Below are 26,785 nucleotides of genomic sequence, written 5' to 3'. Positions count from 1 at the left end.
TATTGTCATCATGGTGTCGTCAATCCGACGGAATTTTATGCGAGTTCACAAGTGGAAGACGACTTGGAAAAGGTGGGTTCTCTTTCTCTTTTTGTCCTTCGCTTACAGCGGATTGTCCCCAAACATATATGACCTTTGCAGCGACTGTATCATTACGCCGAGTTTTGTCTACGTGTCATAGTTCAGAAAGAAGTTGTAAGCGTTACAGTATTCCCATCTGCAGTCATTCCTAAAGCGTCCTGTCGACATCTCTGCTTCTATCCAGCCGGAAGAAAACGTCTTCCCTATTGTCATCATGGGGTCGCCAATCCGACGGAATTTTATGCGAGTTCACAAGTGGAAGACGACTGGGAAAAGGTGGGTTCTCTTCCTCTTTTTCTCCCTCGCTTACAGCAGATTGTCCCCAAACATATTATATGACCTTTGCAGCGACTGTATCGTTATGCCGAGTTTTGTCTACGTGTCATAGTTCAGAAAGAAGTTGTAAGCGTTACAGTATTCCCATCTGCAGTCATTCCTGAAGCGTCCTGTCGACATCCCTGCTTCTATCCAGCCGGAAGAAAACGTCTTCCCTATTGTCATCATGGTGTCGTCAATCCGACGGAATTTTATGCGAGTTCACAAGTGGAAGACGACTGGGAAAAGGTGGGTTCTTTTTCTCTTTTTCTCCCTCGCTTACAGCAGATTGTCCCCAAACATATTATATGACCTTTGCAGCGACTGTATCGTTATGCCGAGTTTTGTCTACGTGTCATAGTTCAGAAAGAAGTTGTAAGCGTTACAGTATTCCCATCTGCAGTCATTCCTGAAGCGTCCTGTCGACATCCCTGCTTCTATCCAGCCGGAAGAAAACATCTTCCCTATTGTCATCATGGTGTCGTCAATCCGACGGAATTTTATGCGAGTTCACAAGTGGAAGACGACTGGGAAAAGGTGGGCTCTCTGTCTCTCTTTGTCCCTCGCTTACAGCGGATTGTCCCCAAACATATTATATGACCTTTGCAGCGACTGTATCATTACGCCGAGTTTTGTCTACGTGTCATAGTTCAGAAAGAAGTTGTAAGCGTTACAGTATTCCCATCTGCAGTCATTCCTGAAGCGTCCTGTCGACATCCCTGCTTCTATCCAGCCGGAAGAAAACGTCTTCCCTATTGTCATCATGGTGTCGTCAATCCGACGGAATTTTATGCGAGTTCACAAGTGGAAGACGACTGGGAAAAGGTGGGTTCTCTTTCTCTTTTTCTCCCTCGCTTACAGCAGATTGTCCCCAAACATATTATATGACCTTTGCAGCGACTGTATCGTTATGCCGAGTTTTGTCTATGTGTCATAGTTCAGAAAGAAGTTGTAAGCGTTACAGTATTCCCATCTGCAGTCATTCCTGAAGCGTCCTGTCGACATCCCTGCTTCTATCCAGCCGGAAGAAAACGTCTTCCCTATTGTCATCATGGTGTCGTCAATCCGACGGAATTTTATGCGAGTTCACAAGTGGAAGACGACTTGGAAAAGGTGGGTTCTCTTTCTCTTTTTCTCCCTCGCTTACAGCAGATTGTCCCCAAACATATTATATGACCTTTGCAGCGACTGTATCATTACGCTGAGTTTCGTCTACGTGTAATAGTTCATAAAGAAGTTGTAAGCGTTACAGTATTCCCATCTGCAGTCATTCCTGAAGCGTCCTGTCGACATCTCTGCTTCTATCCAGCAGGAAGAAAACATCTTCCCTATTGTCATCATGGTGTCGTCAATTCGACGGAATTTTATGCGAGTTCACAAGTGGAAGACGACTTGGAAAAGGTGGGTTCTCTTTCTCTTTTTGTCCATCGCTTACAGCGGATTGTCCCCAAACATATTATATGACCTTTGCAGCGACTGTATCATTACGCCGAGTTTTGTCTACGTGTCATAGTTCAGAAAGAAGTTGTAAGCGTTACAGTATTCCCATCTGCAGTCATTCCTGAAGCGTCCTGTCGAAATCTCTGCTTTTATCCAGCCGGAAGAAAACGTCTTCCCTATTGTCATCATGGTGTCGTCAATCCGACGGAATTTTATGCGAGTTCAAAAGTGGAAGACGACTTGGAAAAGGTGGGTTCTCTTTCTCTTTTTCTCCCTCGCTTACAGCAGATTGTCCCCAAACATATTATATGACCTTTGCAGCGACTGTATCATTACGCTGAGTTTCGTCTACGTGTAATAGTTCATAAAGAAGTTGTAAGCGTTACAGTATTTCCATCTGCAGTCATTCCTGAAGCGTCCTGTCAACATCTCTGCTTCTATCCAGCAGGAAGAAAACATCTTCCCTATTGTCATCATGGTGTCGTCAATCCGACGGAATTTTATGCGAGTTCACAAGTGGAAGACGACTTGGAAAAGGTGGGTTCTCTTTCTCTTTTTGTCTTTCGCTTACAGCGGATTGTCCCCAAACATATATGACCTTTGCAGCGACTGTATCATTACGCCGAGTTTTGTCTACGTGTCATAGTTCAGAAAGAAGTTGTAAGCGTTACAGTATTCCCATCTGCAGTCATTCCTAAAGCGTCCTGTCGACATCTCTGCTTCTATCCAGCCGGAAGAAAACGTCTTCCCTATTGTCATCATGGTGTCGCCAATCCGACGGAATTTTATGCGAGTTCACAAGTGGAAGACGACTGGGAAAAGGTGGGTTCTCTTTCTCTTTTTCTCCCTCGCTTACAGCAGATTGTCCCCAAACATATTATATGACCTTTGCAGCGACTGTATCGTTATGCCGAGTTTTGTCTACGTGTCATAGTTCAGAAAGAAGTTGTAAGCGTTACAGTATTCCCATCTGCAGTCATTCCTGAAGCGTCCTGTCGACATCCCTGCTTCTATCCAGCCGGAAGAAAACATCTTCCCTATTGTCATCATGGTGTCGTCAATCCGACGGAATTTTATGCGAGTTCACAAGTGGAAGACGACTGGGAAAAGGTGGGCTCTCTGTCTCTCTTTGTCCCTCGCTTACAGCGGATTGTCCCCAAACATATTATATGACCTTTGCAGCGACTGTATCATTACGCCGAGTTTTGTCTACGTGTCATAGTTCAGAAAGAAGTTGTAAGCGTTACAGTATTCCCATCTGCAGTCATTCCTGAAGCGTCCTGTCGACATCCCTGCTTCTATCCAGCCGAAAGAAAACGTCTTCCCTATTGTCATCATGGTGTCGTCAATCCGACGGAATTTTATGCGAGTTCACAAGTGGAAGACGACTGGGAAAAGGTGGGTTCTCTTTCTCTTTTTCTCCCTCGCTTACAGCAGATTGTCCCCAAACATATTATATGACCTTTGCAGCGACTGTATCGTTATGCCGAGTTTTGTCTACGTGTCATAGTTCAGAAAGAAGTTGTAAGCGTTACAGTATTCCCATCTGCAGTCATTCCTGAAGCGTCCTGTCGACATCTCTGCTTCTATCCAGCAGGAAGAAAACATCTTCCCTATTGTCATCATGGTGTCGTCAATCCGACGGAATTTTATGCGAGTTCACAAGTGGAAGACGAATGGGAAAAGGTGGGCTCTCTTTCTCTTTTTGTCCCTCGCTTACAGCAGATTGTCCCCAAACATATTATATGACCTTTGCAGCGACTGTATCATTACGCCGAGTTTCGTCTACGTGTAATAGTTCAGAAAGAAGTTGTAACCGTTACAGTATTCCCATCTGCAGTCATTCCTGAAGCGTCCTGTCGACATTCCTGCTTCTATCCAGCCGGAAGAAAACGTCTTCCCTATTATCATCATGGTGTCGTCAATCCAACGGAATTTTATGCGAGTTCACAAGTGGAAGACGAATGGGAAAATATGGGCTCTCTTAATCTTTTTGTCCCTCGCTTACAGCGGATTGTCCCCAAACATATTATATGGCCTTTGCAGCGACTATCATTACGCCGAGTTTCGTCTACGTGTAATAGTTCAGAAAGAAGTTGTCAGCGTTACAGTATTCCCATCTGCAGTCATTCCTGAAGCGTCCTGTCGACATCTCTGCTTCTATCCAGCCAGAAGAAAACGTCTTCCCTATTGTCATCATGGTGTCGTCAATCCGACGGAATTTTATGCGAGTTCACAAGTGGAAGACGACTTGGAAAAGGTGGGTTCTCTTTCTCTTTTTCTCCCTCGCTTACAGCAGATTGTCCCCAAACATATTATATGACCTTTGCAGCGACTGTATTATTACGCTGAGTTTCGTCTACGTGTAATAGTTCATAAAGAAGTTGTAAGCGTTACAGTATTCCCATCTGCAGTCATTCCTGAAGCGTCCTGTCGACATCTCTGCTTCTATCCAGCAGGAAGAAAACATCTTCCCTATTGTCATCATGGTGTCGTCAATCCGACGGAATTTTATGCGAATTCACAAGTGGAAGACGACTTGGAAAAGGTGGGTTCTCTTTCTCTTTTTGTCCATCGCTTACAGCGGATTGTCCCCAAACATATTATATGACCTTTGCAGCGACTGTATCATTACGCCGAGTTTCGTCTACGTGTCATAGTTCAGAAAGAAGTTGTAAGCGTTACAGTATTCCCATCTGCAGTCATTCCTGAAGCGTCCTGTCGAAATCTCTGCTTCTATCCAGCCGGAAGAAAACGTCTTCCCTATTGTCATCATGGTGTCGTCAATCCGACGGAATTTTATGCGAGTTCACAAGTGGAAGACGACTTGGAAAAGGTGGGTTCTCTTTCTCTTTTTCTCCCTCGCTTACAGCAGATTGTCCCCAAACATATTATATGACCTTTGCAGCGACTGTATCATTACGCTGAGTTTCGTCTACGTGTAATAGTTCATAAAGAAGTTGTAAGCGTTACAGTATTTCCATCTGCAGTCATTCCTGAAGCGTCCTGTCAACATCTCTGCTTCTATCCAGCAGGAAGAAAACATCTTCCCTATTGTCATCATGGTGTCGTCAATCCGACGGAATTTTATGCGAGTTCACAAGTGGAAGACGACTTGGAAAAGGTGGGTTCTCTTTCTCTTTTTGTCCTTCGCTTACAGCGGATTGTCCCCAAACATATATGACCTTTGCAGCGACTGTATCATTACGCCGAGTTTTGTCTACGTGTCATAGTTCAGAAAGAAGTTGTAAGCGTTACAGTATTCCCATCTGCAGTCATTCCTAAAGCGTCCTGTCGACATCTCTGCTTCTATCCAGCCGGAAGAAAACGTCTTCCCTATTGTCATCATGGGGTCGCCAATCCGACGGAATTTTATGCGAGTTCACAAGTGGAAGACGACTGGGAAAAGGTGGGTTCTCTTCCTCTTTTTCTCCCTCGCTTACAGCAGATTGTCCCCAAACATATTATATGACCTTTGCAGCGACTGTATCGTTATGCCGAGTTTTGTCTACGTGTCATAGTTCAGAAAGAAGTTGTAAGCGTTACAGTATTCCCATCTGCAGTCATTCCTGAAGCGTCCTGTCGACATCCCTGCTTCTATCCAGCCGGAAGAAAACGTCTTCCCTATTGTCATCATGGTGTCGTCAATCCGACGGAATTGTATGCGAGTTCACAAGTGGAAGACGACTGGGAAAAGGTGGGTTCTCTTTCTCTTTTTCTCCCTCGCTTACAGCAGATTGTCCCCAAACATATTATATGACCTTTGCAGCGACTGTATCGTTATGCCGAGTTTTGTCTACGTGTCATAGTTCAGAAAGAAGTTGTAAGCGTTACAGTATTCCCATCTGCAGTCATTCCTGAAGCGTCCTGTCGACATCCCTGCTTCTATCCAGCCGGAAGAAAACATCTTCCCTATTGTCATCATGGTGTCGTCAATCCGACGGAATTTTATGCGAGTTCACAAGTGGAAGACGACTGGGAAAAGGTGGGCTCTCTGTCTCTCTTTGTCCCTCGCTTACAGCGGATTGTCCCCAAACATATTATATGACCTTTGCAGCGACTGTATCATTACGCCGAGTTTTGTCTACGTGTCATAGTTCAGAAAGAAGTTGTAAGCGTTACAGTATTCCCATCTGCAGTCATTCCTGAAGCGTCCTGTCGACATCCCTGCTTCTATCCAGCCGGAAGAAAACGTCTTCCCTATTGTCATCATGGTGTCGTCAATCCGACGGAATTTTATGCGAGTTCACAAGTGGAAGACGACTGGGAAAAGGTGGGTTCTCTTTCTCTTTTTCTCCCTCGCTTACAGCAGATTGTCCCCAAACATATTATATGACCTTTGCAGCGACTGTATCGTTATGCCGAGTTTTGTCTATGTGTCATAGTTCAGAAAGAAGTTGTAAGCGTTACAGTATTCCCATCTGCAGTCATTCCTGAAGCGTCCTGTCGACATCCCTGCTTCTATCCAGCCGGAAGAAAACGTCTTCCCTATTGTCATCATGGTGTCGTCAATCCGACGGAATTTTATGCGAGTTCACAAGTGGAAGACGACTTGGAAAAGGTGGGTTCTCTTTCTCTTTTTCTCCCTCGCTTACAGCAGATTGTCCCCAAACATATTATATGACCTTTGCAGCGACTGTATCATTACGCTGAGTTTCGTCTACGTGTAATAGTTCATAAAGAAGTTGTAAGCGTTACAGTATTCCCATCTGCAGTCATTCCTGAAGCGTCCTGTCGACATCTCTGCTTCTATCCAGCAGGAAGAAAACATCTTCCCTATTGTCATCATGGTGTCGTCAATCCGACGGAATTTTATGCGAGTTCACAAGTGGGAGACGAATGGGAAAAGGTGGGCTCTCTTTCTCTTTTTGTCCCTCGCTTACAGCAGATTGTCCCCAAACATATTATATGACCTTTGCAGCGACTGTATCATTACGCCGAGTTTCGTCTACGTGTAATAGTTCAGAAAGAAGTTGTAACCGTTACAGTATTCCCATCTGCAGTCATTCCTGAAGCGTCCTGTCGACATTCCTGCTTCTATCCAGCCGGAAGAAAACGTCTTCCCTATTATCATCATGGTGTCGTCAATCCAACGGAATTTTATGCGAGTTCACAAGTGGAAGACGAATGGGAAAATATGGGCTCTCTTAATCTTTTTGTCCCTCGCTTACAGCGGATTGTCCCCAAACATATTATATGGCCTTTGCAGCGACTATCATTACGCCGAGTTTCGTCTACGTGTAATAGTTCAGAAAGAAGTTGTAAGCGTTACAGTATTCCCATCTGCAGTCATTCCTGAAGCGTCCTGTCGACATCTCTGCTTCTATCCAGCAGGAAGAAAACATCTTCCCTATTGTCATCATGGTGTCGTCAATCCGACGGAATTTTATGCGAGTTCACAAGTGGAAGACGACTTGGAAAAGGTGGGTTCTCTTTCTCTTTTTGTCCTTCGCTTACAGCGGATTGTCCCCAAACATATATGACCTTTGCAGCGACTGTATCATTACGCCGAGTTTCGTCTACGTGTAATAGTTCAGAAAGAAGTTGTAAGCGTTACTAGTATTCCCATCTGCAGTCATTCCTGAAGCGTCCTGTCGACATCTCTGCTTCTATCCAGCCGGAAGAAAACGTCTTCCCTATTGTCATCATGGTGTCGTCAATCCGACGGAATTTTATGCGAGTTCACAAGTGGAAGACGACTGGGAAAAGGTGGGTTCTCTTTCTCTTTTTCTCCCTCGCTTACAGCAGATTGTCCCCAAACATATTATATGACCTTTGGAGCGACTGTATCATTATGCCGAGTTTCGTCTACGTGTAATAGTTCAGAAAGAAGTTGTAAGCGTTACAGTATTCCCATCTGCAGTCATTCCTGAAGCGTCCTGTCGACATCCCTGCTTCTATCCAGCCGGAAGAAAACGTCTTCCCTATTGTCATCATGGTGTCGTCAATCCGACGGAATTGTATGCGAGTTCACAAGTGGAAGACGACTGGGAAAAGGTGGGTTCTCTTTCTCTTTTTCTCCCTCGCTTACAGCAGATTGTCCCCAAACATATTATATGACCTTTGCAGCGACTGTATCGTTATGCCGAGTTTTGTCTACGTGTCATAGTTCAGAAAGAAGTTGTAAGCGTTACAGTATTCCCATCTGCAGTCATTCCTGAAGCGTCCTGTCGACATCCCTGCTTCTATCCAGCCGGAAGAAAACATCTTCCCTATTGTCATCATGGTGTCGTCAATCCGACGGAATTTTATGCGAGTTCACAAGTGGAAGACGACTGGGAAAAGGTGGGCTCTCTGTCTCTCTTTGTCCCTCGCTTACAGCGGATTGTCCCCAAACATATTATATGACCTTTGCAGCGACTGTATCATTACGCCGAGTTTTGTCTACGTGTCATAGTTCAGAAAGAAGTTGTAAGCGTTACAGTATTCCCATCTGCAGTCATTCCTGAAGCGTCCTGTCGACATCCCTGCTTCTATCCAGCCGGAAGAAAACGTCTTCCCTATTGTCATCATGGTGTCGTCAATCCGACGGAATTTTATGCGAGTTCACAAGTGGAAGACGACTGGGAAAAGGTGGGTTCTCTTTCTCTTTTTCTCCCTCGCTTACAGCAGATTGTCCCCAAACATATTATATGACCTTTGCAGCGACTGTATCGTTATGCCGAGTTTTGTCTATGTGTCATAGTTCAGAAAGAAGTTGTAAGCGTTACAGTATTCCCATCTGCAGTCATTCCTGAAGCGTCCTGTCGACATCCCTGCTTCTATCCAGCCGGAAGAAAACGTCTTCCCTATTGTCATCATGGTGTCGTCAATCCGACGGAATTTTATGCGAGTTCACAAGTGGAAGACGACTTGGAAAAGGTGGGTTCTCTTTCTCTTTTTCTCCCTCGCTTACAGCAGATTGTCCCCAAACATATTATATGACCTTTGCAGCGACTGTATCATTACGCTGAGTTTCGTCTACGTGTAATAGTTCATAAAGAAGTTGTAAGCGTTACAGTATTCCCATCTGCAGTCATTCCTGAAGCGTCCTGTCGACATCTCTGCTTCTATCCAGCAGGAAGAAAACATCTTCCCTATTGTCATCATGGTGTCGTCAATCCGACGGAATTTTATGCGAGTTCACAAGTGGGAGACGAATGGGAAAAGGTGGGCTCTCTTTCTCTTTTTGTCCCTCGCTTACAGCAGATTGTCCCCAAACATATTATATGACCTTTGCAGCGACTGTATCATTACGCCGAGTTTCGTCTACGTGTAATAGTTCAGAAAGAAGTTGTAACCGTTACAGTATTCCCATCTGCAGTCATTCCTGAAGCGTCCTGTCGACATTCCTGCTTCTATCCAGCCGGAAGAAAACGTCTTCCCTATTATCATCATGGTGTCGTCAATCCAACGGAATTTTATGCGAGTTCACAAGTGGAAGACGAATGGGAAAATATGGGCTCTCTTAATCTTTTTGTCCCTCGCTTACAGCGGATTGTCCCCAAACATATTATATGGCCTTTGCAGCGACTATCATTACGCCGAGTTTCGTCTACGTGTAATAGTTCAGAAAGAAGTTGTAAGCGTTACAGTATTCCCATCTGCAGTCATTCCTGAAGCGTCCTGTCGACATCTCTGCTTCTATCCAGCAGGAAGAAAACATCTTCCCTATTGTCATCATGGTGTCGTCAATCCGACGGAATTTTATGCGAGTTCACAAGTGGAAGACGACTTGGAAAAGGTGGGTTCTCTTTCTCTTTTTGTCCTTCGCTTACAGCGGATTGTCCCCAAACATATATGACCTTTGCAGCGACTGTATCATTACGCCGAGTTTCGTCTACGTGTAATAGTTCAGAAAGAAGTTGTAAGCGTTACTAGTATTCCCATCTGCAGTCATTCCTGAAGCGTCCTGTCGACATCTCTGCTTCTATCCAGCCGGAAGAAAACGTCTTCCCTATTGTCATCATGGTGTCGTCAATCCGACGGAATTTTATGCGAGTTCACAAGTGGAAGACGACTGGGAAAAGGTGGGTTCTCTTTCTCTTTTTCTCCCTCGCTTACAGCAGATTGTCCCCAAACATATTATATGACCTTTGGAGCGACTGTATCATTATGCCGAGTTTCGTCTACGTGTAATAGTTCAGAAAGAAGTTGTAAGCGTTACAGTATTCCCATCTGCAGTCATTCCTGAAGCGTCCTGTCGACATCCCTGCTTCTATCCAGCCGGAAGAAAACGTCTTCCCTATTGTCATCATGGTGTCGTCAATCCGACGGAATTTTATGCGAGTTCACAAGTGGAAGACGACTTGGAAAAGGTGGGTTCTCTTTCTCTTTTTCTCCCTCGCTTACAGCAGATTGTCCCCAAACATATTATATGACCTTTGCAGCGACTGTATCATTACGCCGAGTTTCGTCTACGTGTAATAGTTCAGAAAGAAGTTGTAAGATTTACAGTATTCCCATCTGCAGTCATTCCTGACGCGTCCTGTCGACATCTCTGCTTCTATCCAGCCGGAAGAAAACATCTTCCCTATTGTCATCATGGTGTCGTCAATCCGACGGAATTTTATGCGAGTTCACAAGTGGAAGACGACTTGGAAAAGGTGGGTTCTCTTTTTCTCCCTCGCTTACAGCAGATTGTCCCCAAACATATTATATGACCTTTGCAGCGACTGTATCATTACGCCGAGTTTCGTCTACGTGTAATAGTTCAGAAAGAAGTTGTAAGCGTTACAGTATTCCCATCTGCAGTCATTCCTGAAGCGTCCTGTCGACATCTCTGCTTCTATCCAGCAGGAAGAAAACATCTTCCCTATTGTCATCATGGTGTCGTCAATCCGACGGAATTTTATGTGAGTTCACAAGTGGAAGACGACTGGGAAAAGGTGGGTTCTCTTTCTCTTTTTCTCCCTCGCTTACAGCAGATTGTCCCCAAACATATTATATGACCTTTGCAGCGACTGTATCGTTATGCCGAGTTTTGTCTACGTGTCATAGTTCAGAAAGAAGTTGTAAGCGTTACAGTATTCCCGTCTGCAGTCATTCCTGAAGCGTCCTGTCGACATCCCTGCTTTTATACAGCCGGAAGAAAACGTCTTCCCTATTGTCATCATGGTGTCGTCAATCTGACGGAATTTTATGCGAGTTCACAAGTGGAAGACGACTTGGAAAAGGTGGGCTCTCTCTCTCTTTTTGTCCCTCGCTTACAGCGGATTGCCCCCAAACATATTATATGACCTTATAATGACATATTTTATGACCTTATATTATAAACATATTATATGAGAATAGATCATTTTGCCGCGCGAGCAGCGCCGCAGCTGCAAATTCGCAGGCGAAACTCGCACCATGTAGAACAGGCTTTTAGGTCTGCCATAACAAAGGGTCCCGTCAGGTGGCGTGCCAACAGTGCGAATGCGAGAAAATTGAAGTGAATTCAGCAAACTCTTCTTGCATTTATCATGGGAGGGTTGGGACAGTAGGGGAACAGCATGCGAGATGGACGGAGGAGAGGGGAGAGGCAGTTATGTGGCTGGGGCGGCAGAATACTGGCGTCTGTCGACGACATTTGCAGCAAAGGGAAAAGACACGCGGCCATTTTTTTGTTTGATGAATTCGTGCAATAATACTGTTACTTATACATCGAGTCCAATGTCAAAACTGTTCATTATCACGGTTGGCCCATGGCAGGCAATAGTTTTAGGTGTTTGTTTTTTTACTTTGATTTGTGAAAGCAAGGTATAATCACCCTCGAATTTCCAGGAACCTGTTTGTAGATGCTAGATACTAAAACCTCGTGCGAGGAATGCTAGAAGCCGCTTTAACTTTTCGGCAAAAATTTCAACGGTGGAGAAGGTCGACTGATTTAGTTTCCCTTGCCTTTCTTGGTATTGCGCCATCAGTGCCGGCATTTTCTCGGAAACGAACGAAGTTTGGTACCTAGGTGCCTTGCTTTTAGAACACAGGGGCTCTTTTAGGATTTTGCTAGAAATTTGAAAAGTGTGGCTCGTGTCTTGCTCTACCCAAGTCTGTTTATTGCACACCTGCCCAGTGTCGGGTAAAAACTTGACCCTAATGCCAGGAGCGCTGTAAGCCTTCAATATTGCTGGCGGCAATTTTCGAAGTATACACGGCCCACCTCTGTCCTTGCTTGTGCCCGTCAACTGCCTTACAGTTTTCTTCTGCCGCAGCGTGTCAAAGTCCTGTTCGTGGACTTCGGCAACAGCACCCTGGCACCCATGTCCAACCTGCGACCTCTGCCGACCCATCTGGCGGAGGTGCCCGCGGGTGCTCACCGAATGGCGCTCGCCTTCGTGGCCCCAAAGGGAGACAAGTGGGACAGGGAAGGCCATCGACCTTTTTGTCCTCAACACCGGCTTTGAAACGGTGCTCCATGTCAGGAAGAAGGGCCAGTTTCACCTTGGGTGAGGACGCCTCAAAAAACAAAAACGCGTTTCTCTTGGCCAGGTTCATTGACTAGTCTTCTATGGATCCTGATGCTAAGCCTACAACGATGACATCGGACTCACTGCAGCCGCTTTTCGCAGAACTGCTGCGGCGAAACTGCCACCACAAAGCTGAAGGTGAAGCAAGACTGCGGGCAGAATGCTTCGTCGATGGCCTCTTGTTTTATTTGTGATGCGTGTGCAGTGGAAAGTAGCTGGCGCATGGGAATTCTGGGCAGGACTTAACTATATATCTATTTGGGCGCTCGCCCTTGCCAGCCTAGCCACGAAAGGTTTTCGCAATAAAACATGCACCGGCGGCATTGACACAACTTATTTACTTAACACGGAAAAAGCTGCTACAGAAAAGCCCGCTTGAAAGCAAATAGTTGCTTGCTACTTGCAGATTGGATTGGATAAACTTTATTTAAGTCTGCAGAGCGACGTTTTTACGCGCCGCGCCGCGGGCCTCAGCGTCGTTCTGGTGGTTAAATTTCCCACACCAAACATGAGCGCAGTCCTGAGCGTTTGCTTTGTTGATCAGTGGCTACAATGGACGATTTGGCGAGTGTGTGCATCGTGCTTACTAACAGCGCTGTCTGTCCCCTTCTCTTATCTCATGTTTGCGCTGTTAGTGTAGGACACGGAGCAAGAATATATAGGAGGTGAAACGGCCCATTGTGGCGAGCGCGAGCGAGCGACTAGATAATGTCACAATGAAAATCAAGGTGGACTGCAAGGCTTCGAGAGGGTAGTGGCACCTGATGGATGAAATGATAGCGGCCGCAATTCATTCTGTGGCGGCACAGTGCATGCTGATTGCGGTGGCCGTGCAGCTTCTTCACCTGCGGCAGATGCTACTACTAGCTTAATCTATGATGAGCGCTTGTGACATTATCTGGCCACTCTAGAAAGCCTCGTTTCACCTCCTATCTTATTCTTGCCTCGTGGTGTAGGATTATTGACCCTCAAGTTCATGTTTTCATGCGCAGGGTGAACGTGGCAGAGTGATAGCTTTGCGCCGCCTTGTCCTTGATGTCACTTTTCATTCTCAGCAATGCTTCTAAGTCCCTAGAGTACAATGTGCGCATCAGCAATACTAGTCTTGCCTCCTTTTTGTTTGCGACAAGTAATTTTACGTTTCATTTTAAAGACCAGTGACTTTCATTCCCTCGCAGTAATTTCCATTGCACACGACAACACAAGTGATCTAAATTGATCCGCAGCACCCCTACTGCGCGGCTCGCAGCTTCGATGCAGCTTTAAGGTTTTCGATGTAATTGCATCACGTATAGGAACGAACGATGGTGGAGATCAAAATTCTACAGAAATTGTCAATTGACCTGGTATGAGCCACTTGTACAGTATTCGCTGCAATATTTAACATTTTTAAAACAGCACAGCAAACGTTCAACTTCATTTTAAGCAAATCTGTTGGGCAAGTTCAACAGATTCAACTGACATCACTGATAATGTTAAAAGGGGATGAAAACATTATGGTCTGTGCTGGCTGCGAGTTTAAAGTTTAAGGGAGCTTGATTTCAGTTGTGTTTGCACTGGTCGCGCCCTGTGTTTTTTTTTTCCTCAATGGAACTATTGAGTCCTGCGGCAGTTCTCCCTCCCAGTTTGTTCCCGTTTCACTGCTGGTACTTTTTGTTTGCTTTATTGTTGCCGGGTGGCGGCAACTTTTTTTGTTCTAGTTGCTTGGCATTGAATCCACATGGGAGCTGAGCGCAATTCATGGCACAAAGTAAAAAACAAATAAGGATGATTGCAGGTAGTTTGTGTGTCAAGCAATATCCATGCATGACAGCAGGAATGGTTGCAACGTGCACTGTGGTGAAACTCGCCCACACTGAGCAGCACACGGTGTGTGTCAGAGCACGCTGGTGCCATGTTAGCGTTGAGGAAACACAGTAAAGACCTGTGCGGCTACGAGCCCCACGAGGAGGTGTTGTAACGAGGTGCGCCAACTCGTGGGGAGAGTATGAATAAAATTAAGCGGGAGGGTGTCGCAGGAAAAACGGGCGCCGCAGATTTGCAATCCATGGATTTATAATGGTAGTGATGGCTATCATTTAGAGTATTCCTAATGTACGCTTCTCTTCTCCTTTCTTTTGCCAGTTACGAGACCGTTACGGAGGTCCTGTTGACGAACGGAAGTTGCAGGCCAATGGTGAACCTGAACCTGTTGCTGCTGGAGCAGAAATTGGCCAAGCTCAAGTCCAAAACGGATTAGGAGCGCAGGGGCAAAGAATGTGATGTGGTTCTGTCTCTCTTCTACTGACAAGCTTGTCTTCTTTTGTTTGATTTTTCGTCAATAAAAAGGGAAAAACTTTAGCCATCTTTGGACATATACGTGTGAGAAGGAATAAACTTTATTTTGGGTCTCCTCAGTCCAGAAGTCGCTGTCTGGCACGCCCTTTTAACCAGCCGAAGCAGAGCGGGCTGGCTAGCATTCCTTCCCACTGCTCATGGTTGGGGGAAGGGATGGTGTGTGGGAGCACACCCAGATCATGTGGTACAGTGTACAGGTTTGGGAACTGTACTTGAAGGTGGGCGAGTAGGGGGGGATGGCGTGGAGGAGGGTGCCGTGCGGGTATGTGTTGGTGAGAAGGCGGTGGTAGGGGGTGGCTTCTTCCTTAGTCAACTTGTCATGGGGCGGGAGCGTTCCAGGATATCTTTGTATTTGTGAGGCCCAGAAATGGTACTCTTCGGACGGTGACGCTGGAGGGGAACACCCAGTAGGTATGCGCGTGGGCAGCAGCAAGAGCCGCCTCATTCCCCTCCAGAGACTTATGTCGTGGGGTCCTGATGATGTAGAGGTCAGAGGGGTTAGGGATGGACTGTAGGATGTGGAGGGTTAAGGTAGCAATGCAACTGGTGGTGTAATGGCCATCTTTTCTTTCACTTCTCTCAAGCCCGGTAAGCTTATTTGCTTGGGCGGCATAACAAACTATGCGAGGTGTTAGCAGAATTCCAAGAGCTTTGGAGTCCTCCACCCTGCCTTGTGGTCTGTGAGCTTGTAAAGTTTTGCTAGTGCTTCAGTACACCCAAGAGCTACCTCACTTGAGCATAGTATCAATTAGTGCCCAGACTGGAAACCACAGAATATTTCCCACAACTTTTAATAGTGAAACTGTTGAGCAAATCGTCAACCAAGAAAATGCCCAGCCCACGTGAGCGTGTGCCTCGCGACGACCGCCTGGCAGTTAAAAGAAAATGCCGAGCGTTCGTGTATGCGTGCCTCGCGGCGACCGCCCAGCATCCTCGGCGCACGTTTTGTCAATCCAAGCATACCCACTTGGGGAGATAAGCGGTGGTGGTAAAAACATTTGAGCTTGAGGGGAAAGGGAAGGGGAAGTGGTCAGCCTCCCATGTCCAGGAGGCCACGAGCCCACGCCAATTCCAGAGCTCGTTTCACCAGGGCAAGTTGCTGCTCCAGTGCCGAGCTGGTCAGAGTGGACTCCCACTGCTCAAGGGTGGGGGAGTGAGGGGGTTGGGTGATGCAGGCAGAAGACTGGGTGGTAGGTGGTAAGAGGAAGGTCACACGCTTGGCAGTTATGGGGAAGAGGGATGGGGAGGTGTGTGAGAGAATCGTGCGATTATAGAAAGTTTCTGTCTGAAGGCGGCGATAGACATAGGCTTCATGTGGGGTAAGGGATGGGTGGGGAGGAGGGTACCTTTTGTTGTTTGTGTAGTGGGAAAGGATGGAGCTATAGGTAGAGTCGAGTGGTGTTAAGGTGGTGCTTGCGGAATCTGGACGTCCTGTGGTGTCTAGCCTTGCAGAGGTGAGTGACCGGTAGTGGAGAGCACGGGCTGCAGCATGGGCCGCTTCATTCTCAGCAAGACCAGAGTGGCCAGGGGTCCAAACTATTGTTATGTCTATTTCTTCGGGGAGACAGTGAAAAATGGGAAGAGCTTGAGGGGGTGCCAGGCCAGCTTGATACCACCGGCATGCTTGCTGAGAATCGGCGATGATGGTCAGGTAGGGCTGTTTTTGGTGGGTGGTGGTCGCCTGAGCGACGGTGAGTGCCTCTGCTGTGGGAACTGGTAGCTGCTTGTAGGTGGCTGCAGTGGCGAGATGGCCGGTAGAGTCCAGGGTGACGAGGGTGGAGTGTGAACCGTTTGGAGTATGGGGGATATCCATGTAGTGCGTTTGGGCGTCGGTTCCATATCGTCTTGTGAGTGTTCTAACACGAGCGTCTTGCCTTCCCCTATTTAACGATGGATGCATATGTTTTGGGATTTGGGCGACCCTAAGCCGCTGCGAATGTGAAGAGGGATGCATTGAAGTTCGTGAGTTGCAGACGTGGTGGTCCGGCCGGTGGTGCGAAGCACGTTCCTGCCAGTGGGAGTAAGGGCCAACCGTTGTAGCTGTAAGGTTCGTTGGGCTTCCAGAATTTCGCCGCGGGTATTGTGCAGCCCAAGTTGAAGCAGACGGTCATTGGAGGTAAATGTAGGGAGGCCCAAGACAGCTTTGTAAGTTTTGCGGATTAGGGCGTCCAGCTTGCTGGTTTCTTGAGGTTTGAGATTCACGAACAGGGTTCCGTAGATGAGACGGCTGACCATGAGGGCTTGGGCTAGACGGCAAGTGTCTGGCTCTTTTAGACCGTATGCAGATCCCCAGATTCGGCGTTCGGCATAATCGTGGCAACACTTGCTCGAAACGAGAAAGACACGTCAATGTGTAAGGGGATATTGTACACCATTCCTCTACTTTTAAAAAATGAATAAATGCTGCACCAGCAAAAAATAGGTTCCTACAGCAGCGTGCATGCCTGCTCAGTGGGAGCAGATTTTTGTACACTTTGCATGCTCATCAGGTGTTCCACTAAGTGGTTATAAGAACGCAGCAGATACCTGCAGATTTACGTCACCTATCCTGTCCAAGGCTAAGTTAGTTTGCCAAATTCGTACAAGTTAGACAAGGAGGAGGAGGAGAAACACTATTTGCAAACTGGGTCTAGGGGAGAGGGGTGGCGGAGGATGCGATGTTCTCCGCGACCTGGGCGGCCCGGTTGGTTAGTGCCAACTGCACTTCCGGGTCGGAGCTCTCCAGGGCCTGCTCCCAGTGTAAGGGGGAAGGAAAAGGGGGAAATGGGTCGTGGGGACACTCGCAAAGGGAATGGTAGCGGGTGTCCGGTTCGAGACATTGAGGGCAAATAGGCGAAGGGTAGAGATTGGGGTTGATGCGGTGTAGGAGAGTTCGGCAGGGGGTTGTGTGGGTTTGTATCAGTCGCCAGTGGCGAGCGGCGTCGTGGGTGAGGGAAGGGTGTGGGGGAGGATATATCCCGCGGAGGAGGCGGAAGTGCTGGGTAATGTCCCGGTACGAGACTAGAGAAGGCTGGCACCACGGAGCACAGACAGTGTGCGTGGCAACCACATGTTGCACTCCGGCAGCGCTGCTACAGTGCTGTGCAGTTGTAGCTTCAAATGACGGAAGCTGTCAATGCACAAGTTGATAATGTACCACTGCAAAAATGTGCTTCTTTGCTGCACTGTTTTGTTTGTGCATCCTGCCACAGGCACTCAAAATAGCTACCTAGATCCAGTAAATCGCCTGTAAAATTAGTTGGCCATGTGCTGCTTACCTGCAATAGCATGTGCAAAGAAATAATACTGTCCCACACGCAAATTTCCTTAGTCTTACATGGCCTTGTCTTTGTCGGTTACTTTGGCCGCTTCTTCTTTTGGCGCCCAAAATGCTTGCAGAGGCAGCAATTGCAACATTACCGTACTAAGAAATATTGCTCGAAAACCCTTCACCTGTGGGACTACAATTCGGTCACATTTTTGGTGTCTGCTGAATTTTTTCTTCAGTGATGAAGCGTCTGTGCAGAGAGCAACACTATATTTGTGTGGCACTGTCAAAACCTACACTAAGCTGCCCTCTAAGAATCTCTTTAATACTGTTTCAACAACACTGCATTTTGTTCTTACACCAATTCTGATACCGATAAAAAGCAACTACGTACATGAAGAATGACCCAAAGGCACTGTGCAAGACAGCTGTAAATACTGTTCTATACAGCATTCGTAGTTCCAATGAGTAAAAAAATGACAACACACAATAGCATCACTTCTGATTTTATTTTTTAAAAAACGCAATCTGCGAGGACCAAAAAGAGCCCCACAACTGTAAACAAAAGCCAGAAAAGCACGACTGCACACACAAAACAAGACTAGAATATAAATCCAGAAAAACAAGGCTTCCAGCAATTACATACAGTTTTGTAAGAATCAGTACTATGCTGAATTATAACTGTAAAACAGCTACAAATTAGTTGATAAGCTCCTACCAAAAGTTCAGCCATCTTTAAATAACAGCGTGAACTGCCAAGCTTCTTTTTCTTGCAGGGATTTGAATTTTACACACAAGAAATGCCACCATTGGCTTAAGGTGTATGTTAACAATTCGAATCAGATCATTAAAATGAGTGCTCTTTTATAAATAAATGATGCACAAAGCAAAGCAAAAAAACTGCATGCACTAGTTAAAGGAACATGCATGCACACACAAAGAACATGACTAGTAATGTGCAACACATCCTGTGAAGGACAATTAACAGCAGGAGCAACACAACTGCACAGATCGTAAATGCATATAAAAATCTGAAGACTTCACACGCTTGAAAATGTCTTGAGAAAAAAAAAAAAAAAAAAAAAAAAAAAAACAATTGAACCTGCAAAACGTACGAGTTAATAGCAGGGAATCTTAACATTCACCTCCGCACCGAATGGACAAACAGTAAGATCAGGCAAACTTAGGTATAAAATAATATTCGCTGCAGCCTCAGAAAAAGAGAGAGAGAGAGAGAGAGAGAGAGGGAGATAGAGGATTGCGATAAACCTTCTCCACAAAACTTTTGTTCATTCCCGTCTCTTGCATGTGCTTTATCTAGATAATGGGGTGTAAGGTAGCTGTTATTTGAAACTGAAGACTGGCTTGGCAGAAGTAATACATGTAACAATAAAAAACTAATCACTCGCAAAAATAATTGCTTCCCTTTTTGCACACATATGACCAGTGTGTTTTCAATATGGCATAAAATAAAAAAAGGAGAATATCTTCAAAATACATCCAAGTATTTCAAAAATTCACCACACAATGCCACTTCACACGTAGGCAGTCACATTTAAAAATGCCTATCCATCTCCCCTCGCCCCCAAAAAAGGACAAGTACAGCAACTGGAACTGACTGACCCATAGCTACAGCTTCACAGCCTTCGAAAGGTTTGATGAGCACGTTTCCTTCAAATGTGTTGATAATTGCGCACAATCTAGCCAACCTTTCAAGGCAGGCGTTTCATGAAAAGTTTGCAGTGGCTCATGATAAGCACCATTATCAAGAGTGCGTTCCCTGCATCGAGCCTTACTTTGTTTCCACCTAAACAATTCTCGTCAGGACACCTCATGCCGCGGAAAGTGCGTGCATGCCGACCCCACCGGTAAACACAGCATAGAAAATCCTTACCTGTACAACAGTGAAAAAAGTGGACAGCAGGTTTGCTTTATTACACTCAGACAGGCTGTCCCGTGGTGCAACCCGCCGAGGGCATAATACTGGCGGCCTCTCTAGCAACCCCCGTAGCGGACCAAGCCACGCAGCCGGGAATGAGCCCCCCCCACAAACAGGAGTGCACCACAGGGGGAGGACGATCCACAGGAGGAGGCATGACTGACCAGCTGCCGAAATCCTAGGCCACACCTATGCCAGACGCATCTGAAACTTTGAAAACTGCTGCTTTAATGGACAGGGACAGAAATTTTGATGGGAAGGTCACCGGGTGACCCTAATGTTGCGGGGTGGCTGCTCCACGGTTGCTGCCTTCTTGCTCTGCGGCCCCGGGAATGCATCTTCCTCCTGACAACGCTCGAGGGGGCCTCCTTCAACAGTTGCGGTCTTCTTCAGTCGACTTTTTGCCAATGGCGTCCGGGTTGGCCAGGGGGTCCAGGTCAGCGAACAGGTTGAACCAGGCAGACATGTCTTTCTTGTCCTTCAAGCAAACAAAAGAGGCACGTTTATGCACACACATCTCTTCTCCAACCTCAGGCAGTGTGCGTGTCAAGTGTCTCGTAGCAGCCCAGGCTACAGAAGCGTACTGTGACCAGGCAGCAGGGATGAAATCAAAAGAATGGAAGGAATGTGCAATGAATCTTCATCACACTTGGCACCCCTTTTTTTTGTTCCAGAACTGGATCCCCAAAGCACTTTCATTTCCCTTGCAGTGAATTCAAGCGCTCTGGTTTTCAATAATAAAATGAATGTGCTCGTGCTGAGAACACGCAAATGTGATGGCACAAACATGCAAGATGTAGCACTGGCCTACCAATTGATTGATTGTGGGGTTTAACGCGCCGACGCAACGCAGGCGATGAGGCGCGCCGTAGTGGAGGGCTCCGGATTAATTTTGACCACCTGGGGATCTTCAACGTGCGTCGAAATCTCGTACACACGGGCGTTTTTGCTTTTCGCCTCCATCAGAAAAGCAGCCGCCGCACTGGCCTACCAACAACCTCGTGATGTAATAATGGATGGAGAAATCTGGCCTTACATTACCCTGCCTACACCTTATATAAAAATTTCAACTTTTATTGGATTGAGTCTTCATCTTGTATGCTTTGCTTAATAATGAAATGATTACCGTACTTACTCTAACCTTACGCGCCACCGATTCTACCGCGCATCTGATCTTTCGACCCAAAAAAGCAGCACAAAAAGTTTTTCTCACAAAACAAGTCGCTTATGGGTGCATGTCATTTATTATCGTGCTAGGATGGCTCTCATCACCCTCCAGTCCCAACAATACTGCAAGTAAAACCACCCATGGTGACTGCCCTTCCAAACTCAGGCAGTGAAGACTCAAAAAAATATTTTTACCAGTTTCCCCATTTACTGACAAATGACATGACAAACCATACAGTGGAAAAAAATGCATGAAGTGGCGATACTTGTTTCTGAGCTTTCGGCATTTTCTGCATTAGTACTATTCAACAATTGCTGCCACAAGTGGGGCTTTTCAGTTCTGTGATGTACCGATATAAGCCATCATGTTTTCCCACTTTAGTATCCCTTGAAGATCAATGCACCAAGTCCCCCCCCCCTTCAATTTGCAAAAGCATTAGAAACATGTGGCTTCCCTACACACAATTCCCAAGGCCACCCTGGGATACAGTCTGCTTCCCCCACGTCTCGTTTTAGAGGAGGGCAAAATCCTGCATTGTACCTTCTTGAGAGCTGATCCTCTGGCAATGGGCCCTGGCATCGTGGGCGTTTTCTGGGCAGCCATAGGGGGAGGACCCTGACACACAGGCTTGATGGGCTCCAGACTTGGGACCAGGGCATCAGAGGGTGCACCTGCAAGTTTGAATGACGGCCATCACTCCCCACAATATTCCCGCAGTTCCACAAATCACCCATTCACCAGGCCTCGGTGAGAAAGTCCAAAGTTGTGAGCACCATAGTGACCTACGATGTACCCCAGGAAGGCACAAAAGCTGGTCACACACTCACACTATGGGACAGACAGACAGCAAAGATACAAAACAGGGAACAGGACAACGCATGTCCTGCCCTCTCTTTCCCTTGTGTTCCATTAGTGTGAGCTCCTCATTCTGTTCCTCTTTCCTTTGCATCCCTATCTGCAACTGAGCTGTTGCTATTAGCAACGTGCCCCGCTTTCAGATTTTGCGAGCTGCCAACATTTGTCGACTTCAGCTAAAAAACATGCGTAGCACAACTCATTTCAAGTGTTACTCTGGGAGGGGGGAACGAACGAATGACATATATAAATGACATTGGCACAGGAATGACTTCGAAAATCCGGCTGTATGCAGATGATTACTTCTCTTACAGAGAAATTAATAACGATTCCGACCAAGTAGCATTGCAAGCACACTTCAATAAAATTCCTTCCTGCTGTGACAAGTGGCTTATGTTCCTAAACTTCTCAAAATGTAAGCATATTTGTTTACCCACAAACAACAACCGACCCGTACACAGTATTACTTGAACGGCACCCCATTATCAGAAACAAGTGAAGCAAAATACTTAGGTGTCACATTTTCGCTGTCTGACATGGAATCACCCTGTACAAGCATCACTTTAAAAGCAGGGTGAGTACTTAATTAGGCACACACCACTAGACGTGAAGGGAACACTTTACCTAAGCAACGTTTGCCCGATTCTTGAATAGGCATCTGTTGTGTGGGGTCTGCATACGCAAATTCTTGTAGATAGTTTAGAAATGATACAAAAACATGCCGCCCGATCCATTACCGGCATTTACTCATTCCCAAGCAGTGTCACAGAATTAAAACGGCACTTATGTTTGCAAGATCTTTCACTGAACTGTTGTTCACCTCTCTTTCCTTTGAGATACGGTTCTCAATTGCACACCACTAAACAAAGAGTCTTATCTGCAACCACCAACATACATATCCGGGCATCATGACCATTCACTTGATAAAAGAAATATGCGTGCGCACAACTACCTACCAAAACTCCTTTTTACCCTGCACAATACACGAATGAAACCTGCTGCCTTATGCAGTAATTCAAGTTGCTTCTGATGTAACGTCTCCCACTGTTCTTTGAGATTATATTTGTAGATAAGAATGCATTCGCCATTTAGAACTAACATTGCTGTTTATGCTTTGCAATGCTAGCCAGCATGCTGTGTTAATGAATGCATTGTTGATGATAATAAAGAGGAGGCTCGCACGGGCACGGGGGCACGGGCATGGCTCGCTCCTCGCGCTCGCGGCAGTGGCTCGTGTTCAGCCCTAGGAATCGGGCAATCGGCTGCTTGGCTCTTTTCTCCGTCGCTTCCTGCGACATTCTGGTGCCGTCACACCCGAGAGATCTAACCACGAGCAGAATCGACTCGACGCAGCGCAGACGCCGAGGTACGCTACGCTAGGGATTCCTTGGAATCCAGCTGACTTGAGACGCCTCGTCCTCGAACGCTGCTCGTCGCTCGTGCTCGGGCCGGAGCCACCCGGTCGCCCGGCTTCACTGCCGTCTGCCATGGAGGAGCTACGCCGCCACCGTGACTTCGTGAGGCAAGCTGTCACAAAGAGTGTAGCTGCTATTGAATCGTTGCTAGAAGATGCAGACTCACCGACCGAGCAGATCCGCTCGCACCTGCTCGCCGTCAACACCAAGTATGAGGAGATGAAGGTCCTTGACAAGCGCGTCCAGGAAATCATCGATTTAGATGAGTTGGAAGCTGACTACTTCTCCAGCTTTGAATACGCCGAAAAGGTGCACTTGATACGCGCGCGCGTTTCCTTCGCCTGACCCTCCGCGGTTCCTTTTCAAGTTGCTGCTGAGAGTACCGGAGCGCTGAGCCCTGATTTTGCCGTCACCCGGCACGGCAAGACTGCTGCGCTCCCCGGTGACAGCAAGGCAACCGTGGAGGCCAAAAAAGTGGCGAATGTGGACGCTGTGTGTGAGCCGCGCGTCTGCGATATACACGGGCGCACAGCTAGCGAGGACTCTCACTGCCCGGAACAACTGGAGGAGCTTGCACCAGATTCCCTTGAGGGACTGTTGGACACACCTATCAGCCCGCCTAGCGACGACTGCGTCGTCCTCGCGGACGGCCAGGTCACCGGGCTCTCCAAGGAACTCGTGTCCACGGCGTACAATGATGCGGCCGACCCAGACCGACCTACCTTGAGGTTCTCCGGTGGTTCGGACGTCGCTGTCGCTCAGAGGGGTTCCCTGCTGAGAGAGCACGTGGTTGGGCATCGCGAGCGGGCGCCGTTCCCCCCTTCACAATGGAGGCCGTGCAGCTCCCGGCGCTCGCTTCTCTTCTGGTCACTATGCTTCCCTAAATCTCTGCCTCTGATCGACGCACCGAGCTGGAAAATCGGATCACGTGAATCGCTAAACGAACCCTGTGCCGGCGAACTCGTGAATGGTGACCGGGCAACTTCAAAGACCCCGCGTGGCAGCCCCCTGAAAAGATCATGGAAGCTGTCGCATCCGCTACCACGATCGTCGTTCCGGAGGCACGGTGGCACTGCTCACCGTCCCGATCCGTGCAACTTACGACAACGAGTGGTCACCTGTGACCAGCTACAAGCCATGGCGCTCTGCGCAGCCTACACGCAGGCTAGCCAGGGGCACATGGTGGAGCACGGCAATCGGAGAGAGCTGCCAGTGAAATGCGAATTCCCCTATGACCCCGGTGGTTACGGTGGATCACGAGGCAACCAGGGCGGCGATCAAGGCACCGGGCATAACGCTCACGCCGGCTTGGACGAGGATGCATTTCTTACCGACCAGCGCGACTACGCCATCACCCACACCACCGCGAAGAAATCTTGCAGCAGAAAGTTGAACAAGATGATGGTGTGGTCGTTCTAGATGCCCTGCATCCTGATAAACGTCATGCCCAGCTTCTGTACCTGGACATCCTCAACTGTGTGGGTGAACTCGGGGTGCACGACGATATGTTCACGTGTGTTCGAGCTCCACAAGTACTTTTCTTCCGTTTGACTGTTACACTGTGTGGGAATCGTGGAGAACCGCGACCTGCGATCCCGAGCCAGCGCGCGCTTCGGGAGAGACGCTTGTGCGCTGAAACCGGTCCGGCGCTTTGCTGGTTCGTCGGCGTCCCCCGAGAGATGGCACCACCTATGTGTGCGGGGATAGGCGCGCGGGCGCGGGCGGCGCGAACGTGCGCGCAGGGGAGTCGGGAGAGTCTCGTCGGAGACCCGGTTGGGGCGAGATCGGCGGAACATCGCGGCGATTGCGGATACCATGCATCTCAGGTGGGAGCTTTGTTTGTCGCGCGCCGTGAGTGCCCACCTCCCGTTCGCGGTCACGACCCGGACGGCGTGATTCGTGAACGCCGTCGAGCCTTGTGCTCGCATGCTTTGGGATTCCCCAAATAAACGGCTGTGCTTCGGCACTACTGTCTACTGTGTTCTCGTATCGGCGAACCTCGCTGGGCTGCCGTAGCCATGGGAGCCCGCGTGGTTGACACGCCGGGAGCTAGCGTGGGGGCCTACCCCAGAGAGCTGGCAAGGCCCCCGAGGAACCCCCCCATATATCCCACAACTGTCATCGCCGTGTTCTCTCTCCCTGAACGTCGTATGCTGTGCCGGACCACCCGTCTCGTCTAAACTACATGAATGTACTGTGGGTGTGAACCGCCTACTACCCGCTTCCTCCTGCTCGACCATCGCAACTTGGCGGCGGCGGGAGTGTGTTGAAGATAATAAAGAGGCAGCTCGCATGGGCACGGGGGCACGGGCATGGCTCGCTCCTCGCGCTAGTGGCAGTGGCTCGTGTTCAGCCGTAGGAATCGGGTGATCGGCTGCTTGGCTCCTTTCACCATCGCTTTCCGCGACATGCATCTTGTGACCTGAGCTGTATGTTCCATGCACTGGGCGAAACTTAGTTCTTTAGTGCTGTGTTGTTTTGTGCTGTCTCAGAATGTACCACATGTACGTTTAGTATTGTAGTCACGGTCTAAAGTGTGTGGCCTACAAATTTAAACCTTGTATGTTTTCTTATAATTTTTTTTCTTTCCTACCTTTTAATGAGTTTGCAATCTTATATTTCATATCCACTATAATGCCCCCCCCCCCCCCCCTACTCCCCCCTATCCACCCCCCTACTATAATGCCCAACAGGCGATGTAGGTGTGTAAACAAATAAATAGATGCAACATGCCAGTTAGCAAGATTACCCAAATTTGGCCCCCTGCAATACGTCGGAAATGAAGCAAGAGCCAAATGAAGGCTATTCCTATCTACACTTCCTTTCAAAAAAGAACACCATGTCAATTACAGCCACAGCACTGGTTGGAATAGGAGCAAGCTGGCACGTGCCAACATTTGCTTCTGGCACGACACTCTCGACATGGTTGGTCCTCGCACGTGCCACGCTATAAGCTTGACATGCTACCCCACAGTACTCAGTCGGCAGTTCACAAAGTGCAATGAGGTGATAGCAAACCATTTGGAGACTTGTTGAACAATGCATGTGATACATGTTATTATCATTGTTACTTTTTTTTTAATTTTATGACCAAAGAAAGGTAACACAAGTTCAAAAGTGATCATGACACGAGACGTGAACTGGCAGCTGCAGCTGTGGCCAAAGAAGAGTGTGTCCCTTCCCTCACTTTCGTCAGGCATGAGATACAATATCTAGTTCAGATGCTGGAGGTGTAGCACGTGTCACCAGTATGGGCTTTCACAAGCTCCCTCTGTTTTGACTCATTGTAATATTTACCACTTCCCCCTTGTATCTCAACTAATTTAACACCTGGGTTTAACTGGGGAAGATTGAAGAAAAAATACACCTTCTTAATCCACTTCTCACTGACATGAAGAGTGGATGACATGCCATTGTCCTCAAGGACGGAAATCCTAGTTCCTTTTTCCCCGATTCTGCTGAATTGCGCACCAGTGTCCCTCATGATGACCTTGCTCCTCAAATGGGGTGTCGTCCTACTCTACCATTCACTTGCCTGTCAGCGTCCTTCGAGAAGAGATG

General features: G+C 47.6%; 2 protein-coding genes across 6 annotated transcripts in view; one reads left to right on the top strand and one right to left on the bottom strand.

The window, feature by feature from the left end:
* Nucleotides 1-10,872: 10,872 nt before the first annotated feature.
* Nucleotides 10,873-14,641, top strand: LOC144173524 (uncharacterized). Its single transcript, XM_077701911.1, has 3 exons — nt 10,873-10,991; nt 12,009-12,242; nt 14,388-14,641. The coding sequence occupies exons 1-3, from the start codon at nt 10,957-10,959 to the stop codon at nt 14,500-14,502; spliced, it is 384 nt and encodes a 127-aa protein (XP_077558037.1). The 5' UTR covers nt 10,873-10,956; the 3' UTR covers nt 14,503-14,641.
* Nucleotides 14,642-18,339: 3,698 nt separating this feature from the next.
* Ica69 (islet cell autoantigen 1-like protein) overlaps nt 18,340-26,785 on the bottom strand; it is a 34,395-nt gene continuing 25,949 nt past the window's right edge. For all 5 annotated transcript variants that reach the window (XM_077688023.1, XM_077688026.1, XM_077688024.1 and 2 more), the window contains 2 exons: nt 21,495-21,625; nt 18,340-20,264 (listed from right to left, as the gene is read on the bottom strand). In XM_077688023.1, the coding sequence (XP_077544149.1) occupies nt 20,157-20,264; nt 21,495-21,625 (239 nt within the window). In that variant the 3' untranslated portion in view covers nt 18,340-20,156. The remainder of the gene's footprint in view (nt 20,265-21,494; nt 21,626-26,785) is intronic.

Source organism: Haemaphysalis longicornis, unplaced genomic scaffold (assembly GCF_048455015.1).
Source record: "Haemaphysalis longicornis isolate Haplotype H1 unplaced genomic scaffold, Haemaphysalis longicornis Haplotype H1 scaffold_1, whole genome shotgun sequence".
NCBI classification, from domain to species: domain Eukaryota; kingdom Metazoa; phylum Arthropoda; class Arachnida; order Ixodida; family Ixodidae; genus Haemaphysalis; species Haemaphysalis longicornis.
Note: the sequence above shows the minus strand (reverse complement) of the source record. Positions and strands in the feature narration are given on the sequence as shown.

Excerpts from the sequence above, each read along its gene's own strand:
- LOC144173524 (XM_077701911.1), top strand. The coding sequence starts at position 10,957 with ATGCGAGTTCACAAGTGGAAGACGACTTGGAAAAG. Across the intron at positions 10,992-12,008 it reads TGGAAGACGACTTGGAAAAG|CGTGTCAAAGTCCTGTTCGT; the intron begins GTGGGCTCTCTC and ends CTTCTGCCGCAG. Across the intron at positions 12,243-14,387 it reads AAGGGCCAGTTTCACCTTGG|TTACGAGACCGTTACGGAGG; the intron begins GTGAGGACGCCT and ends TTCTTTTGCCAG.